General features: G+C 39.0%; 1 protein-coding gene across 8 annotated transcripts in view; it reads right to left on the bottom strand.

Annotated features, from left to right (window-relative positions):
- Positions 1–19,140: 19,140 nt before the first annotated feature.
- Positions 19,141–20,458, bottom strand: part of VCAM1 (vascular cell adhesion molecule 1) — a 41,039-nt gene continuing 39,721 nt past the window's right edge. For all 8 annotated transcript variants that reach the window (XM_077182165.1, XM_077182160.1, XM_077182164.1 and 5 more), the window contains one exon: positions 19,141–20,117. In XM_077182165.1, the coding sequence (XP_077038280.1) occupies positions 19,957–20,117 (161 nt within the window). In that variant the 3' untranslated portion in view covers positions 19,141–19,956. The remainder of the gene's footprint in view (positions 20,118–20,458) is intronic.

Raw genomic sequence — 20,458 nt, 5'->3', positions numbered from 1 at the left:
CCCTATCTGGGCATTAAGTAAAGAAGAGCTTCTACCAGGCTGGTGTTGATCATGCTACAAAAACTTTCTCTGAAGTAGAAGGAAGGTGAAAGGAGAAATTGGGCACAATAGGTTTTGCATATGAAGACCCCAATCACAGAGTTGGAATCACTTAACCAAAACTGTATAAATGCACTCTGGAAGCTTGAACTGATGTTCAAGTTTCCCAGCCCATCCTGCAGCCATTGTTCTAAGATTTTTTTCCTCAGTTGTGACTATTGAATCTAACTGCTGAAGATGCAACTTGAGATATTGTTTGCTGTACTAATTAAGATAGTTGCTTAATGCATTATTGTACATTTCTAATACCAGGAAAAACCTTTGCTAACATCCAAAAAAGTTCACCAACTCTCTACTTAACAGTATCTTTCTTCTTAGGGTTTTTCCCATAGTGCAAAGGAATGCTATTAACTTCCAACTAATTATTTTTCTCTAGTACTGGGAGTAGTCTGAAGGGGGCAATAGTCACTCGCTGAAGTAGTTTTGGGACACAGACTCGACATCCTTTGAAGAGCACCTCTCTGAGTTACTCAGCCATGCTGCTAATGATTATCTGTGTTCCCTTTTTTGAAGAATTCTGAATGTATTTAAAAAAAAAATTTGAAAGAAAATCCCAAAGAAGTTGCTGTCTGTGCTTAAGAAAACAAGCTCTTAAAACCACTTTTGAATGGATCTTTACCCATTTTCAGTATTCAAAATATTAATATACTTAACTTGGTTTTTGAATGTACAGATTTTGTTACCAATGAAAGTTTTAAAAAATATTTTTTAAAAATCACTAAATAAACCAAAATTCAGTTGAACAAAAAAACCCATTGAAAAATTGAAGTGCAATTTTGGTTTTCCAGACATAGAAAAACATGTAAATGCTCAGGCAGCACATTTAACAAAGATTAACAAACCCAGGTTACCAGTGATACTTTGAGAGGATACCTAGAACAGAGGCTAGACAGAGCTAAAGGAATAAAGTAGGTGTTTTTTAGAAAGGCCTGCAAAGGATACACCTCGGGCAGTACAAGAGCCTGGCCGTGGCTCCACCCAAGATGGACTCTGGGTCACGAGTTTTTACACTTTTCTAAGTTTTGGTCCATTTACATATTGGGGTTAATTGTCCAATTACAGCTCCAGGTTATGAAGTCCCACCCTCCCAGACTGCTTTCCTCAATTCACCATGGTTTGCTCTTTTTGGGCCTGAAGCTCCAACGCTGTCCTTGGCTGTCAGGCTGGAGCAGGATTGTTTTGTCTAACTGAACTGTGAAGAGAACTTGCTGACACTTTATATGAAGTTTAGAGCTATATACTAATGCAGTACAGAATCTGGAGAATATGAAAGCTAAAGATGAAAGTGTGTTCCACAGAGCAGCTGTCATTCCTAACTGGCAGCCCTTGCTCCTTGTGCCGCAACCTCGGGGCTAGCAGTGGGCAGGGGAGAGGCTGCAGAGCTGCCCCTTCCTTGCCTTGTCATTGTGAGGGCTGTCCCCTAATGCCATCCCTGCTGGGCTTCCTGCTCTGGAGGGAGCTGGAGCTGATTTAACAAGGATTTACATGCAACCTTTTTCTCCTTGGGATTGGAAAAGCTTTAGATGGGAGTCATCCACAACAGATTTTACTCCTCAATGGGATTAAATTCCCCAAATAATTGTTACCCCCTGCTACACACACATACAGAATTCTGTTACCCAGGCCCAATTCACATCCTGTCACTTCGTGGTAACCTCTTACCAGGAAATGTTTATTGTAATTCCTCTTCTATTTCTACATATAATAATTACTCTTCATTACATATATACTTGAACAAATTTTAACTGATGATAAAAACCATAAAATGAATTTGGGATTACTGCTATCATTCATATTCTACCAGGTTCCTACCTTCCCTTTTCAATGGGCTTCTGCACCATAAAACTTAAATCCTCCGGGCTTACATTTACTTTCAATTCACTTGATTTTAAATCTACAAGTCAAAACACAAGCTGCAGACCTTGTTACTTCACACTCCTACATTACACATGCTGTATGTATTTGAGCTTAAATTTTACAGCATAAATAATTCTTTAAATTAATGCAGTGTGTGCAAATTAGTTGTTGGTAGTTAGTGGTGTAACTTTTTTCTTTTTTTTTAAACACCCTGTCCTCTTTGAATATTAACTGATATTTACAGGGCATTACTGGAAGCTTTTTAACTCTCATTTTTATCCATTTGCAATCACAAATCTTTTAACTATAAGGTTGGATTAAGTCACTGGTGAGAATATATTAACCTTTTGTTCAGGAAGAGATGAGACATTGCTTGCACCTGCTCCACAAATATGCACTGGGTTTTCTTATGTTAATCAGGCACATTTGAATCTTATATAAAAACTTCAGTGTGGGTGTACAGATACAACTAAGATGCTTACATTTAGTACTGCTCAAACAAGTAGTGGCAATGACTCAGAAGTTCTATGTAGCAAGGAAATGGGATAAATCCTCTCCAACTGTGTGTCTCTGGTGCACTTGCATGAAAGAGAATTGTGTTTGGATGAATGCAGTGATCAGAGGCACTGCACTCAGGTATGTGGGGACTGGAGTTGCAAGACAAATAAAATGGGCATTATATGCAGTCAGTTACAAAACTTTCTCCAGGAAATACTGCACTCTGGTTCTGTCTGAACTCTGTTCCTCTCAAAAAGGATATTTTTGAACCTTTTCTCCTTTCATGCCCCTAGATTGTCTGGTGACTGTTCCTCTTCTGAGCTCGGGTGTTTCGTTCTGGTCACTGAAATGTTAGTTACACATTCACTATTTTCTAGCCCATGCTGGGACCATGGCATCCAGTTTTGGGCCCCTCCATCCAAGGAGAACACCAGTGGTGAAGCTGGTCTGGGGCTGGAGCTCTGTGAGGAGGGGCTGAGGAAGGGGACTCGCTCAGCCTGGGGAGGGAATGGGCTCAGAGCTACCAGCAAATGGCCAGTGCCTGCACAGGGTGAGGGAGGAGATGGAGTCAGGCCCATGGAGCATGGCAGAGGGTAAGACCAGAAATGAGAGATGCTTAGGCTGGCCAGAGCCCTGACTGAGCCAGCTGGAGCTCAGGGCTCACCCTGCACTGTGCAGCAGTTTTGACCAGAGCCCACCTGTGATCCCTTCTCACCTCATCCTATGATCCTGAAATCCCTGTCCAGCAAGTAATGGTTATCCAAACATAGCATGGAAGAATTCTCTAAAATATTCCAGCACAGGTTATCTAGAAGTGACAATGCTGTAATCAACCAGAGGTTAAATAAAACGCTACTCTGAACAAAGGTGCATATAGGGAAAAAATCATCAACACAAATTCTTTAGAATGGGAACAATGAAAAAATTTTAGAATTAGAGCTACATCTTTAATTCAAAAGAAGTGACTGCAAACACAGACATCAAATCTGTTGGTGATTGGAGAGAATAGGAAGTAATATCAATATCTAATAATCAAGTAAAATAGGTCAGCTGAAAAGTGCTTCCCTAATATTTGACTGCAGAAAGGTCAGTAAAGGCAGGTAAAACAAGTGAGAACACAGTCCTGTGTAAACTTAGGCAGAACCAGATTTTTTCTTTTAATCCCAGATTTTCTATTGCCTTGAAGACCAAAGTTCAAGGCTTAGGAAGCCTACTGATAAGTGCACTTAAAAGCTAAAAGCCCTTGTGGAGTGTGCATATGGAGAACGTCCTAGTGCAAGCTGTGTGACTTTGAATTTTTGTCCCACCCAACTCTCTCTCCTCTGCCCAGGAGGCTTTCTGTGCAATGCTTTCCAAATCCAGAGTATTTGGGATCCCATAATGATAGGAAATCTGCTAGAACAAGGAACTCTTATTTGAAAATCACACTTTCAAATAATAACTGAATCTTTTTCTTCACATAAAACTTTTTTAGGATTAAATTTTAGACATTTTATGTCACACCATACATTACAAGAACAAATATTAGTTCAGAAAACATCTAATGTTATTTTTCTTTCTCTCCTTCCAGAGATATTTTTCTAGCTACTGTAGACTTTCATTTACCAGATAAATCATTCCTATATAAAAAGACAATTTGTGACAGGGTTTAATGATTTTTTTTCATATGGAAACCACTCAATAAACAGAATTTTACATGCGTTGCACTTTTCTAGTTTATAAAACGCCAACTGACTTGAAGTTTATCCAACTCTTGTAATCCAGAAGTGCTCTAGTAGATCATATGCTTTCTCAGCTATTAATGTTTGTAGCATCAGAACAAAGTCAGGCTTCTGTTACTTCTTTCTTATATTGGTATAGCATTCCATTAAAAATTATGAATAAAGCATTCACTTTTTAACAGAATGGGTCTTACAGAAAATGTCTGTGCAGACTAAGACAAATTCCAGTATACTGTATTTTAGAAACAGCAGTCACGGCTTCTTTGTAATATAATAGCAAACATTTGCTTTTAAATGATGAAACCATGCCTGGGAATTTACATTTTTTAAACTGAAGACGGAACTTGGGCTATAGACATAAATTAAAATGGTTAATAGATTATATCATTTGGAAAGAAAGGAAGGGAGAGTAAGTAACTATGATTTTGAATTCTGCTTTGCTGAAATGGCTTGCTAAGAAATACTTTACAGCAAACGTTTTATGCTCACTCAATATATCTTTCAGCCACGAAAATTTACCAATTATATTGCATTTTACAAAAGTTAGTCCTTTCTTCCCCTGCTCCTTTTCTCAAGTTTCCTTAGATTTTTCTTTTCTCCCTGATCAAAGATAAGTTAAAAGTTAGGTTCTCTATCAGCACCTCTCTATTCTAAGCTGCAAGCACAAAGACAGAGTCTCAATTCACAGAATATCCAAGTAAGTCAAAGTTGTTGCTCTGAAGTAGCACTGGGAAGCACTGACCCTGACTGAACAGGGAGTATCAACAAGTGCTGACATCTTAGATAGCTACAGAGGACTTGTCATCAGAAATGAGGATAAGCACATGGCCCCCTTATGTTAAAGAGATTTGGTGGTGTTGTATAAATATCTCTTATCAGAACAGGATTGCTAGCATTCTCTGCTATGTGGGAAGAGTTCATTTTCATAATCAAATTATCAGATGTAAAACTATAAAGAAAGATTCTGTAAACTAAGCTGTACTGTTTGAACTCAAAATAGGACTTAAAAATTAATTACATTTCGTAAAGACTGGCAAATCTTGGGCCTTCTATCTATTGAAACCTTTCATCTTTTTATCCCCACATATTCCCCACATCATAGCTCTGGGCTTTGAACTTCAGCTCCTCAGTTTTACCAGTGATCTTGCTACATGCTGTTGAGTTCTCAGCTGAAACATTATTAATATTACCTTTGCTGGGGTTGTTTTCCTCTTTCCATTGCATAATATAGAAGTCTCTGCTCTCAAAAGCATTTGAAAATACTTCTTAATTCTGGTTTGTTTTCTTTATCTCTTTTTCAGTTCAAAAATGGAATTATTTCATAAAACAACTACCAAAAATCCATCTAAGCTGCTCATTTTGTTGAAGGGAAAGGAAAATATCTGTGCAGTCATCTCACTACATTTCAATGTAGTGATTTCTTTCACCTTATTAAGTACAACTGGAAAAATATTTTCAAACTTGATGGACTTCTGGAGGAAAACAGTTAACTGGTTTGGAAATTTATTTCTTTCAATAGGACTGAGCCTGCTGCCAGGTAAAGTTGAGAATATTTACATACCTGTATGAAGTCTTGATTCCAGAAGTGGCTCTTCGTATTCCCACTGAAGTCTACAATTGTTGCAGTGTGCTCAGCTCCGCTGAAATTGAGGATATATTTAAATTTTCTTGTCTTTTTTTTTTTATCAGTTGTAAAACCTGCATAGATAAAGACAGCTTTAATTAGTAAAAATGAAATAGACTATTTAGAGTGGGTTAGATAGTACAAATGCCATACACTAAACTAAAATACTTTCTATATTAACCCTTAGTACTTGCAGTGAGAAATTAATGTAATAGAATCAGTGATAGCCACCTTCACAGAGGAAAAGGTCAATGTGATGGTGAACTAACTTCCTTTTAACATAGCTTGGCCAGTCAGCAAAAAAAAGTTTTTAAACTCTGCTTTTAGATAGATTTGTTTGCTTCCGTCTCATAGGATGGTGACCTCCAGGACAAGATTTATGTCCTCTGACTGCAAGCCAGATTCCTGTATCCTGTTTATTATTTAATATGTGCTCTGTAAAATAAGCACAATTCAAATGCTTTGCTATTCAGTCAAGAGTCAAGCCCAAGCCCATATTTAGACAGAAAGTGGGTGTTTTATCCAATGATTATTTAATGATCCTGAAACAGAACCAATGGCACTTTCTCCCATATGAACACTGCAGTCATCCTGGTTATCCTGCACGAGAAAAGGAGAGGCTCTGTCCTACAGCAAAATGGACAGCAGTGATTGTTGCAGTTTGGAGGGAAAGGCAGTTAAATCCATTCTGGCAGAGGGAGAAGTTAACACATGAGTATTTTACTTCCTGAGAGATGCTTTAATGCACATATTGTGAAAGAAGGAAACCCTACCACCTCTTGTTCTGTCTGTTAATTGACTACTGTGGCGTTCTGCTCAAAAGGCTGCTGGTCCCCCACAGTACAAGATCACAAATGAAAGGAATGACATTCCTGCAGGGTGGACCAAGGTTTGAGCTTGCCCATATAACACTTAGCATCCACCAAGGGTTTGGATGGTTCCCTGCTCCACAACTCATGGGCTGCACAGTGAGTCTGGGAGCACAAACCAAGGCTCCCACTGTCCAGGAATTTGTTTTAGAGCCAGCCACCAAAATCTAACATTTTCTACCTAAAGCTTCTTCTCCCACTTGTGAGTGTATGAAATTCAAGTTTCCAGTAAATCAATCATAAGCAAGCTATTTCCAAGATCCACTACTTCCCTAGATGTGTAGTATGGGTAAGAGAAATAAGGACAAAATTCAGCAGAGGAAAACAAGAAAACCTCAGCAAAAAGTGCATAAGTTTCCATAGGATCTCATGACATATTACAAAATTTTTGACACCTAGCAGGTTTAAATTACCCTATTTATCTAAGCTTTTCTTTCATTCATCTGTTGTAGCATGCGAGCCTGTGAAGAAGTGAGCAATGCCCATTTCCTGCACTGCAGGCTATCAGTGTCTCCATCTTGCAGACTCAGTTGCAGCTGAGCCAAGTACTTATGACAAATAGAATCACATTTTTTTTAATTGTCCTTTTTGCTTCTTCTTTTTTTTAAATTTCCCTTTCTGCTTCTATTTTTATTTTCCATGTTCTGCTTTCAAGTTCATTTCTTTCCTGTTTTATGTGCATTTCTCACCTTCTATCCAGCTTTCCAGTTCCCTCATTTCCCTTTTCCCCCTTCCTCTCACATTCACATCTACTTAAAGAAGCATTACAATATTAAAATATTGTTAAACTACAGAATTAGAATCACAGTCTGGCTCCAGCTAACCTTGGTCTTTGTGAAACCACTTTACTTCCTGAGAACCTTTGCACCACAATTGGAGGTGCAAAAAACATTCAAGGACATGTCTGTGGAAGCCCCTCCTACAGTGTAAATGAGCAGAGGCTCAGTTCCCGTAAAGGCAGCTCCAGCCTCTGCCTGCAGAGACAGCTGCAGAAATGGCAGTTCATGACATCTTACGAAATAGAAGGAATGCTGGATTATGGGATTCACGTTTTTTCAGCATAAATAGAAGAGAGACACATCCTCCTACAGAGCTGGGTTGGGGTTTTCTGCATCCGACAATTTGTTATTTAAACCACATGAAACCGAGGCAAATTAAGCTCGTGCATATAGTGCTGTAGCTGAGCCTATGTTTATGGTCAAGTTCCTGGAGCCAGCTGCACCCACAGAGCCTAGAGGGATAGACTTTCATGGGAACCAGGCTATCCCCATGGCTGAGTCACTCCTCCTGGCAAGTTCTTGGCTCACCCAGCTTAGACAAAGTGAGATTTAATGTGTAGGCAGCATGAATTATCTGGGAGTTCTGGCTCAAGGAAGCTAAAAGGTAAAGTCAGTCAAATACCAGTCTAGCAAAAATGGATCCCCGTTGTATACATGGACATTTTTGAGGGCTTGCAATTACCTTTCAATCCTTAGCAAAATAAATTACTGGCTCATAGACAACAGACATTTTTCAAAGAAGGGTGCTTATCTTTTAGTACTCCTTGTTTAAGTGGCAGAATATTCTTCAGAGTATGACTAAGACTGCATCTAAACTGCTGGGAAGCTGGGATGGAAATTTCACAAAATTACTTGCATGAGATTCCTGAGGTTTCCCAACTTCATCCAGGAAAAGAACAAGACTGATTTTTCTCACATAAATGCAAGACTGACCTTCAGTTAAACCAAGATACACAACAGCCACAAAAAGCCCAGAAATAAGAGATTAAAGAAAATGTGTTCAAATTTCAGAATAGTCTCTTTCCCAGCATTTTATTTCTATCTGTGCTTTATCTAGCCTTCACTAAAATCAATGCCATATGAGGAAGAGCACTCTTCTTCCTCAGCAGAAGTAATAAACAGAGCAAAACCTACTCTGGCACAGCTTTACAACTGCATGCAGATAGAGACATTATTTCCCCCTTTAATCTTAGAAGCAAATAGTAGTAGTGTTTGTGGTGGTGACAAACTCCCAGATTTAGGTCAGGGGATGAAACAGCTGCAAGGATGGCTGGTAGATCACACTGTAGTTATGCTCCTCTAAAAAGGCACTGCTGCTGGTTGCCATGAATGTTACACATATATATATATATGTTACACATATATGTGTGTAAAGCAGCTGACTCTAGGCTATCATGGAAAGTTATTTCCTAAGCAATTTCTTTATGACAAGAGAGTAGGAATACAAACAGCAACTATTTTGACATAAAGTTTTGGGGGTTTTGGCATTTTTTCTTGTTGAGCAAGAGAGTGATAATACAAGACAAAAGGAACAAAATGTGCTCTTAACCAACTTGCTGTTTCAAAACAATGCTGGGAAGATGCTGACATACCAATATGTATCACTTGTACAGCAGAACTGCTGAGACCAACTCAGAGCACCCATTCACCTACAGCACTGTATGTGCTCCCTGGGTTCCTTAGCAAGAGGTCCTGGTTCCAGACTGCAGTTTTCCCCAGGGGCAGTGGACACTGAACCCCCATGATGGATGGTTCACAAGCCCTGGGTTCGTGCTGGTGTCCTCTTGTTTCACCCAGCTGGGCTCTTGGTTAATAGAGTTAATGAGGTGGAAGCCACTGAAGAGGTGTTACACCAAAAACACAGGGAAGCACTGGAGTTCATGGCATGTGACTGAAATGGTCACACAACTTCAATCCAGAGCAGATGCACAAGTGAGAATTTTCAAACAGGAAAGGAGCAGAAGAGGTGTTTTCTGTAACTAATACTGAACAAGAAGTGAAAATTTCTCTTTTACTCAATGCTTATTTATTAAAACCAGAATATTTTACCTTGCCTTACAGCAAAGCTTCTTAGAACTTTCCATGATGAGCAAATCTATGTTTTCATGGGCTTTTGATGATATTGGTGATTTATGGATGGCTGATCCTAAATTGCCATTTGCAAAAAGCTGGAAAAGGATATGGCTGCAAAGCACTGCAGGGCAATTGTAGGAGAGATATAATCCATCATAATATCTTCCTTTGTAGGGGCTAAATTCTGTATCCTGTGTGATCTGATGGTCTCATTAACCTTCAGTACTGGTCTTTGCACTTAAAAGAATGCTAAGGCAATCTTAAACTCTTTCTGGGGATACAGATTTACTTGCATATGCTTTTCAATCAAGGATACTCTAAGGGAAGTCCTAAATGTGGTTGTCAAATACACTGAAACTCCTCTGGGAAATGGAAAATATTTTTCAGTCAACTTACTTGGAAAATCCAGGTCAGGCTTTATAAATACCAAAGACTTCCAGAGACCAGCCAACTGCTTTCCACTTCCTTTCCACAGGAAATTTTTGCTGACATGTTGAACAATGACCATTTAGATGAAGTTATTAATAAGTAGGCAATTAAAAATCACTGTTCTAGGTGCAGTAAAAGTCTCTGCTGAGTGTGCTTCTATGGTTAAAAAAAACTCAGCTAGCAGGAGTAATTGGTTACAGACACTTTCAACTGATGCAAGAGCAGAAGAGATGGCTCTGTCTTCATCCTGATAGTCACCACCTCTGCCTTGGCTGCACCAGCCTAACTAAACACAAGGTGATATAGCAATTTCAATTCAGGATCTGATCCAATCAAAACTGACCCAAAAGAAAAGAAAAAAGGGAGGGCTGGATGAGAAATTAGTTTTCTATAAGGAGTAGACCCTCTTTTTGGCTTACTGTGGGTGATTGGGAGTGGAAACTATGGATATCAGCCAGACCATGTCAGCTTAAGACAACAATATCCCAAAAAAATTGCAATGAGAGGAATGAGATGCAGAATAATCCAAGAAACATTATAGCTCCTTTAAGATAAGTAAATGATGAAGCTTCCTTTGGAATAGAAAGTATCACACTGACATGTGTTTATGAAAGGTGACACTGCACTAGAGGTTTTAGAGAGCATGACAAATTATTCACAAACAAGAGAACAAAAAGGAGAAGCATTTTAAACCCATCAAAGGAAATACCCTTCACAAAGTGTCTTATTAAACTGTGCAACTCTTTTCCACAGGAAGTAATTGGGAGAGCACTTAAAAAGGAGTCACAAAATGACTGGACTTTTAGACTTATGACTATGCCATGATTCGGAATACAGACCGAGTCCTATGCCTGCATTTAGGCAATATGTATCAGGTGAAAAAAACCCCCACCTTAACACTATAGAAGCAGCTGGTCCTAAATCTGTCTTCAGGGATTTTTCTTACATCCTCCTGAGAAACTTTGGTTGCTGCTTATTGCTATTCTGTTTGAATTGCTTTCATCTGATCTCGTATGGGAATTACATTGCTCCTTATCAAAAAAACCAAGTTATCTCATGGAAGCCTCTGTCATGCATAGTTTCAGAAAAAATTAGGCAGGGATGATCACAGGAGATCATCAAGTCCAGTGTTTCACTGAAAGCAGGGCAAACTTTACAGTTAGATTAGACCAATCATGGTCTTTTCTGCCTGAATTGTGAAAACCCCCAAGGGCAGAGGTCCTACAGGTGCTGAGGTCCTGCTTTGGCTGCTGAACCACCCTCAGCACGCATTTGTTGCTCACATACAACTGGAACTTGCCTTGTCACATGTTTTGGCCATATCCCCTTGTCTTTTTACCGTTCACCTCTGAGAAGGGACTGGCTCTGTGTTCTCCCTAATCTCTGATGACTGGAGGGATATTGAAAGGCTTCTATCAGGCCAGAAACACACTTCTCCCTTCTAAGATGCATTTTTTTACCTAGCATCAGTACTTAGACATACCTGCATCTTAAAAACTTCAAATTGCAAAACAGATTAAATGGCACAGAAAAGCAGGCCTGCATTTGCCACAAAATTTCTCATGCTTTGTCTTTTAAACTTGTCACCTGAGTGTATTTTTTGAAGAAGTCTTGCTTTAACTCAGTCTATTTGTGACCTCTTGAATGTTTGGAAATCAAATTATCAAGAATTAGGTTGGCCAAACACATAAAATAAAATTTAAGATGCTTCTTTGTACAATTTGTGTTTGGGCCATAATCTCAGGGTGACTTAGGAGGTGCACTGCACTACATTCCTTTAGACTGCAGACTTCTGTCTCTTTCCATCCCCAGGATGGCTCTTTTAAGACACTCAAAAAACAGGCTTTCAAGATGTCTGTTCTTGACAGTTCAACTCAGGAAAGATAACTGAAAAGAGGTATTCATCTTTTAAGTACAGGCAAGGATGTTAATCTGGTGGTTCAGAACTGACAGTTTTTCTTTTCAAGTGTCATAGACTTGAGCTCTGATTACACACTCTTCAGAGGCTCCAACAAAAGAATCTCTTGTTTCATCTGTGCTTCATGCTATTGGCCTATTGTTTCACATATCCATTTTGATAAATCGTACAAAATGCTACCTTGAAATTAAATTTTTGTCATTAACAGTGGAAACAATACCTATGTAAACAATCTTTTACAAAATTCTAGAAGTTTTTAAAAATGTTCTACCAATTCAGTAAGATAGCAAATATTTCTCTCTTACCTGTTTTATAGTCTTTATCATGTTTTATTATTACTCTTATTTAAATAAGAGTAGGACATTTAACAATGCATCAGCAATTCATTAATACTCTCTGGTCCAGATTTCTACATACCAAAAACATTAGTCTCTCCTATAATCTCAGTAACCCACCTCAAAATTTTTCTCAGAGTTTTTGTGGAAAGGATTGGAAAGGCTTTCATTTTGTTTGCAAAGAGCAAGAGCAGGTGTGGTGGCTGGTCCTGCTCCTGCTAGTCCTGAACATAACTGTCACAGCCATCCCCTGCTCCATTGTATTTGAATATTAAATATCTAAGTGAGAGTTCTTCAAATATGAAATTAATTGATTACTCACCTGTACCATGTTAAATACAGTAATTGGCAATATAAATTGTATGCAGAATTACCTCTTAATAGGTCTTGAACATTCAGCTCTCCAGCTAGGTTGTGGGATCACTGCCAAATCCCTCTCTCCTGCTGCTGACAGCTTGTGGCAATGCTGTGCAGAGTTCTTCACACTACATTCTCTGGTGTCCCAGACATTATCTAGAAATCTAGATAGCTCAGTGCTGAAAGATGGCTCTAACCTTCTCCCACTTTCTTCCATTTTGAAAAGAACACAAACTAAAACAGTGTAAGGCAGAAATTTCAAAAGCTCCCAAACATACCACCATAAGATCTCAAACTCAGCAAAGCAGTGCTTCTTCTCTTGAAAACAAGGATGTTGTGCATGCTATGGATTTACATAATTTCAAGTGACAAAAAACAACCCCCGTGCAAGTTACTAAGTGCAGTGAAGAAAACTCTGACTCAGGAGACTCCTGAGCTTCAAAGGAGCTGGAGGCTGAGAGTGCATTTAGAGAGCATATTACCATGCTTGTTGATTTTACAGCATTTTTAGGCATTCAGTTTTACCTGCTGCTGGTTAAAAACCTTAGCTTGACATACTGTGGTCATTCTCATGCTCTACATCATAATGAACATCATTTCCGTTTCACTGAGTCTTTCTACAATTTTCTTGTTACCTTCTTAATTTGGTCTCATTCAAAAATTATGCACAGGCTTCCATAAAAGACTGCAGAAATCACTGTGGGTGATTCAGCAGTAATCTCACACAGAATTTATCTGCTCTTCCCTATTAAATCAAGCCCAAGGCTGAACAGGTGCCTTGATCATAACTCACATCTACTCACCTGTCTCTCATTTTTGCAGCAAGAGGACTCTGCTAATTAAAAAGCACAACAACTTTTATAAAGTAGATTTTCATGTTTGAAGAAGAGAATATTGGAGGTTTATAGCTTCTCATTTTATTGAATTAACAGTGAGCTAGAGACAGGGAGGAAAACAGGAATAATCACACATTTAGTCTACTGGTAAAGTGTGATCTTCAACTGCTTGCTACCACAGACACTATTAAACAGAAAACAAGAGAGGGAAGAATTAAGTTCGGACAAAAAGTTTATACATACAAAAAATAAATGGGATATTTCAGTACATTTGTGTTTTGAACACAGAATTTTAGCCTAGGAAATTACCTTTAGATGTGGAAATACATTCTCCTGCATTCTTTTAATTTCTTTATCTGCTTCTACAGATATACCACTCTTTTAGCTGTCAAACAAAGCAAGCAGAGCCTGATTCTGCCACGTTCTTGCTTTTTACTTCCCTTCAGGCAACTTGGGAAAAGCGACTTATGCCAACATTGCCACAATTTCCCAAAAGAAGCGATCTTTAATCAATACAAACAAGATCTTGCTATCTGCTCCGTCCCTGCTCTGTTATCAGCACCAAGACCATTGTGATTATGAACTAGAACAAAAGCCTCAACAACAATGGGGTGCTGGAACTTCATTTTCTTTGTAAGGAGGAAATTTTCTTTCCTTTTTCCCAGAGCTAATCTACAAAATCTAAAGTAGCTCACTAAAATATTTATTTCTTCATGGTTTTGAGATATGAGTGCCTAAATGATTATTCAACAGTGAAGAATCATGCTTTCTTATCTCACTCAACTGTTTTGATGCTTGGATATAAATGAAGGGACAGAATATCCAATTTTAGTTGAACAGGAAATCAACAGAAAAAATGGTAGATATATTTTCAATGTCATTTTAAAAACTGAATGCAATTGTGTTTTTAACTCTATTTTATATGTGTTCCTGATATTGAAACAAGCAAATGAATGCACCATTTGTGGTAATATTTCGTTGTTTGAGCACATTAGTTGAAAGTCAAGTAAATATCACAGCCCCATGCGCTGAAGTTCTCTATTCAGCTGCATGTTAGCAGTGGTGCCAAAGGGTCAAGTGCTGTTTTCTACCCTGTACACCAAGTGCCTGGGAATGTAAAAATCTAGTTTAATCCACCAGGTTTGACTAGCAAAGAGGCTCTGTGGCTCAACTGGTAACAGTGTCTCAAAGTTACATCACTGTAAAACTGATAGTCTCCATCACTGGAAATCTCCAATAAATACGAAAGAACAACATGAAATATAACAGTTGGAAATATGTGGGAGTGTTCAAGACATGACATCTGTGTTGGAACATCATATGCCACCATTTCTTTCAGCTGCTGAGAGCAGATGTCCCATATCTGCCTCTCATTCAAAAGGAAAGGAAAAATATTTAAGAGAAAAACCAGCAGCATTAGGACAGAACATTTTAGTTTTTACAATCACACACAGCAAAGAGGATTACAGTAAAATGATCTTACTTTCTGACTTTCTTCATATGCTCCTGTCTCTTTTAACACATGGTTATAGCATTTATTACTGCAATTAAAAAAAAAGTAATTGTTGTCCTCCTTCAGGTCACAAAAGCAGCGAGTCCCAGACCCCCCCTATCACATCTATTTATAAAATATATTTTTTTATTTTGAAAAAATAAATCTTCAGATTTAAATGCCCCAATTCCTTTGCATTGCAAAAAGTAATAGGTGCCCACAAAGGGTAAATTTTCAACCCGTCAAAAAACTATTTCTCTTGTTTCATTTGCAATGAACCTTAGACATAGCAGAACCACTGAGAGGAACCAAGGACCTCATAAACAAGGGGAACTTCCCAGCCCTGTGTCTCACAGTCACATGTTTGGCCGTTCTGTGCACTTCAGCAGCACCAGAAGGACTCCTCAGGTGAGAAGGGCAGAGGCAAGGCAGGAGATCCCCTGCTTTTGTACCTGGCAGGTACCCAGGTACTTGGAACAAAACACTGCTAAGATGCCAGGCAGCTAACAGCAAAGCACATTACTCTTTTCACAAGAATTTCCTTATTTCTGGTAACATAACTTGCACCACTTTGGTGGCAGGATATGTAGCATGTGGATCCCAAAAGATTGTGAGGCTTAGAGACTGTTGAGCTTCACAACAGACAATGGAACAGGAGAGTGATTTTCCCTGATATAACCACTCCTCTCACTTCTTTCTTAAATGTGAAGTGGCCTTCAAACTGAGTATAATGTCAAAAATTCTGTCAGGTTTTGATTGCTAAGCTGCATGGTGTAGGTAAAATTCAGACTGGTTGGTTTGACAAAGTTTTTTGCCTCATGTTAAAAGGTATTTGTAGTGCTAGTGGGGATTTAGAAGAAACTACAAGGATTATTTACTGCTGTAGAAAAGACCTGATAAATGTAGGCTTCCAACATTTAGTCCCATTTCCAGCATGTAGTCCTATGTCTTTATTTTATCAAAGAAATAAGAGATGAATTGATTACAGCATGCAATTATCATCTGGGTAGAATTGTGCAAAAGGACAGAAAAAGTGCATTAGGAAGTAGGCCATGTATATATCACAGGCAGGACACCACTGATAACCAAGGACAGTTGCAAACTCTCTGTGAGGAATTTCCAGATCAGGTCCCGTACAGGGGAACACATCTCCTTAAAGAAGTTATGTGGTCCAGCACAGCAGCAAGTCCATGGAGCTGAGTGGCCTACCCTGTTCAGAGAAACCAGATCATCATTTGGCCTTAAATGTCCTGATCAGGCCCTGCTAGTCCCTTCTGTACAGTTGCAATAAGACTTCAGTTTTACAAACTGATATTTAATTGAACATATTTATAACACAAAATATACACTATTTACAAACCTAGTTCTTCATGGAACTCCTTGTTCAGAATGCTTCAACACAGAAATGATTTACCAATTTCTAGGTCAGGATTCTATGTCTTCCTTTAATTTGAATACCAAAACACTTATCAGAATGAGAGGAGCGTGCCCCTTCAAATACAAGCCAACAGTGTTATGTCCAGCAGAAAACAGCACCTCTCTCCTGGGATATATTAACTGTCCCCTTCAGTATACTTTAAAAATTATTTGAAAGCATTCTTGGAGACATTTAAAATATGTATCTTTTCCTGTTTGAGCTTTTCATGAAAGAATATATCCTGAACTGACTTCAGGGAGTGAGAATTTGCAACCACCCTTTAAAATCTAGACTCATTTTTGGGCCTAACTCCTGAAGAGGAAAAGACAAAACTATGCTTGAGCAAAGATCAGACAGGCGAAAATGCAAATCTATAACTTGTGAAGTGACTTTATAGAGAAAACCTGAGAGGACCTGTCAGCTCTTTGCTTTACAGACCACTTTCTTGATCATAAAGGCAGGCTCTGTGACAGGGATCCTTACCTAGACCTCCAGGCAGCTCTGAAACCGCTTGCTGGGCTGGAGCTGCTTTTCATGACTTTTTGCCAGGGCAGAGGCTCTGCAAGTTGCTTGATGAGAAACTGTGTAAGGAGAAGCAATATTCCTTCTGTAGTTTTAAATAAAAAGAGAAGTTATTTGACTGTGAACCTTAAACCTTCATAAGACAAGCTTGTACTGATATCGTTCAGTTCCCTGGAAAACACCGAGGCAGTAGGGCAGGAAATCCCCTGGCAAGACCCTTCATTGTGATTTCACTGCTAGGAACTCACTGCCAACACAAGAGCAACCTCTCCTAAAATGGACACTAGAAATTCTTTCTAGTCACTTAACATTTCTGGGGGGAAAGCTGGCCCTGTTGAAATCCAGGGGCAATTTCTATTGACTTAAGTCACTTAGTACCTTAATGAAGGTCCTGAGAGGGCAGACAAGCCACGAGGACATATCTGTATCAGAAATGCTGACAAAACCAACAGCTGAAAGAATACTGGAAACTAGTGGAGGAATTTCCAGTAAAGACTACTCAAGCACTAAAGCACTGTTGCAAGATGGCTCCTATTTCTCTCCCACCCATCTTTCATCTTTTCAGTCCACAGGAGGGGGAAAAACAGCACAGGAACTTTTATGCCCCTTCTGCAAGGTCTGGCCCAAGGCTGCTCAGAGGAGGAGTAAGAAGGCAAGGCATACCTTGGTGGGTCTCACCTGTAACCCACCAACCCCAGGATCTCTACAGCAGTGAAAGACACTATTTCAGGATGACATTCACTGGCCCCTTTCTCTGGTATGTATCCTGAGGATTGCTAAGCATCAATGGCCATTGAATAAGGGATGTTGTACAGTACATTTCTGTCTACTCCCTTTTGGGTTTTTTATGGACCTTTAGCCTATTATTTTTTCCATTCTGCTTTTGAACGAATTGATACTGTTATCCCCCTGACCCTTCTGCAGCAGCTTCCAGTAGATTGACATTCATCCTGGGAAAAAGTACTGTTCTATTATTTTTGTCAAAACACTTTCTCCTTAGTTTGCATATCCTGTAGTTCCAGAATTGCATGATTTAGCAAACAGTTTTGCATCTGTTGTTTGCTATCAACTGCTTTCACAATTTGGAAAACATCAATCAGAACCCCTCCTCCTTCAGCATTCTCTCTCCAAGCTGGAAAGTCCCAGGCATTTTCATTTGCCCTGTTTTCCAGTCCTCCTTCTCTGTCTCTTTCCTAGCTATCCTTCTTGGAATACAGACACCAGAACCTCACTGATTAGGCAAAATGTGTATGCACCAAAGTTTTGCACAGAGGAAAAAATCATGCTTTCTGGTTTATTCACAAGACAGCACTGAGACAGGCTTGACATTATTCTGAATAAATATGCCTGGCACCACCTCCAAGAAATTTATGTCATGGGCCTGTCAAAGCTCTCCTCCTCCTCTGTCTTCAATCTTTTCTTCACCCTCCTACTGCATGCTCACATTCCTCCAAGCCAAGTCCACACTGCTCTCCCATTTTTCTGCTACACCCCCACTTCCAAGCCTCTCTTTCCAATCTAGATAGACATCCTGCATGAACTGATTTACTGTGCACAAAACACTGCTGAACACACTATGAAAAAATATGGGAGATGTGCACCACTGCCTCATCCCAGAGCTAGCACCCACATTTGCATTGCTGTTGGCAGCAGTTGTCACCATGTGTATAATGTAAAGACATATTCTTTTCACATATCTCTGCTTGAGCTTCTTGTGTGCAAGTTTGGAGCGGCCAGGCCCCCAAAGCTTCCTTGCCTAGCACAGTGGATCCGGCCACAGTGCATGAGGATGCATTTCAATATCTCAGCCACAGAGCCTGCACCTCCCACAGCTTTGCTTCGGTGCTGAACACCAGCACCCAGATCAGTCAAAGCACCACTGCTAGTCAGGAGAAGGGAGGTAGGTAGGGTAGTATAATTATTATCTAATTCCACCTCTCCTTCCCTCCACCTTTGCTTCTGCACTGGAAGTTCACTATTTTCACAGCCATTTTGCCAGCTCTGGAAAGTGTATGGTGAAAGAGGCGCCAACCAGAGTGAAGCATGTAGACAGTTCTCTGTTAAAAGGGAAATTGTCAAGCATGTGGTTTAGATTTTCACAGTGGGGAGATTGGGAAGGGCATTTCTTCAGGCAACAACTCATCCACCATTGCTGTGGTGCACAGATTTTGCCTGTGCTCCCTGCCTATGCCTCGAGGCTGCTGGCCTTGTTTGTGTCTTTCCCATGACACCCACAACTGCTGCTGCCAGGGACAATTTCCTTCCACAGTAATGTGTGTACTGGCATAATCTTAAACAAGCATCAGTAGGGGGATTTAGTCAAAGAAATCTACTGGTAGTTTTATTTTGCAGTGGAAATCTGTAAAGCATATTTACAATGCCCTTATATTTTACAAGAAAGGTCTGATTCAGCTCATCATAAAATAACGGAATTCTGACATTGATCTGAGAATGATTGAAGCCAGCAAGAGTACCTTAGCAGTGCTAGAATTACAGGATTATAACCCCAGACATTTTTTGAATAATATTTAAAATAAAATGTTTTGCAAATGAGCCTCAAAGGCTTAAATTAGTTTAAATTTGTTAGAAATGCATAGCCCAGTGATTGTGTAACTTCATTGAAGGTATAGAGTTTATGGCAATATCAGTGAAAAGAGAATATTTTCCAAACATTACCACAACCAGACAAATTATATTAAAAAACATTCATGCTGCAGAGTAATACAAAATAAAAATCACCTGATCAGCTCAAGAAATATTGATTTTTATCTTTGAATTAACAAAATTTCTCTGTACAGTTGCAATAAGATTTCAGTTTTACAAACTGATATTTAATCGAACACATTTATAACACAAATTATACACTATGTACAAACCTAGTTCTTCACAGAACTCTTTGTTCAGAATGCTTCAACACAGAAATGATTTACCAATTTCTAGGTCAGGATTCTAGGTCTTCCTTTCATTTAAATACCAAAACACTTATCAGAACATGAAAATAAGCCCATTTGCTATCACATGGTGCTGTTCTTAAGTCACTTGTTTGTTACCATATGTTACAGAAGAGTAGAACCAGTCACAGCAATAAATAAAAGTGCTTATTATCAACTAAACACTTATATTCACATGATCAAACTTTCAACCTGAGTGCTTTTACAAGACTGTAGGATCCATTGATCTTTGCTTGTCTTGACACATAGATCAAAATTGCAACTGCAGGTACTGCTACTGCTGCTACAGATGAGAATGCAATAATGAATGGGATCATCTGATCTGGTTCTTCCAATCTTGCTGAAAATGGAAACAAAAGGAGAAAAAAAGTTTAAGTACTCTTTGAAACAGATACATGTGCATCACTGTAAAAGCAGTGTTATTAATGACCTTCATTTGGAACATATCTCTGTTTTCATGCACAAAGCATACTTTTTGAGTTTCCCTTAACTTTTTTTCTTTAGAACATCATATTACATACTTTAATTCCTAGCCACTATCTTTGTCTTGAATTTGCTATGCAAGTTCAAACCTATCTCTGATATCATCTATAATGAAGAATACCATGAAATTCACAAAGAACACAAGAGGAATATCACATATTATACCCAGGAAACATTTGGGTACATTTCAACCTCCTG

The sequence above is a fragment of the Agelaius phoeniceus genome, chromosome 8 (genome assembly GCF_051311805.1).
Source record: "Agelaius phoeniceus isolate bAgePho1 chromosome 8, bAgePho1.hap1, whole genome shotgun sequence".
NCBI classification, from domain to species: Eukaryota; Metazoa; Chordata; class Aves; order Passeriformes; family Icteridae; genus Agelaius; species Agelaius phoeniceus.
The sequence above is the reverse complement of the archived record's forward strand: the minus strand, read 5'-3'. Positions and strand labels throughout refer to the sequence as shown.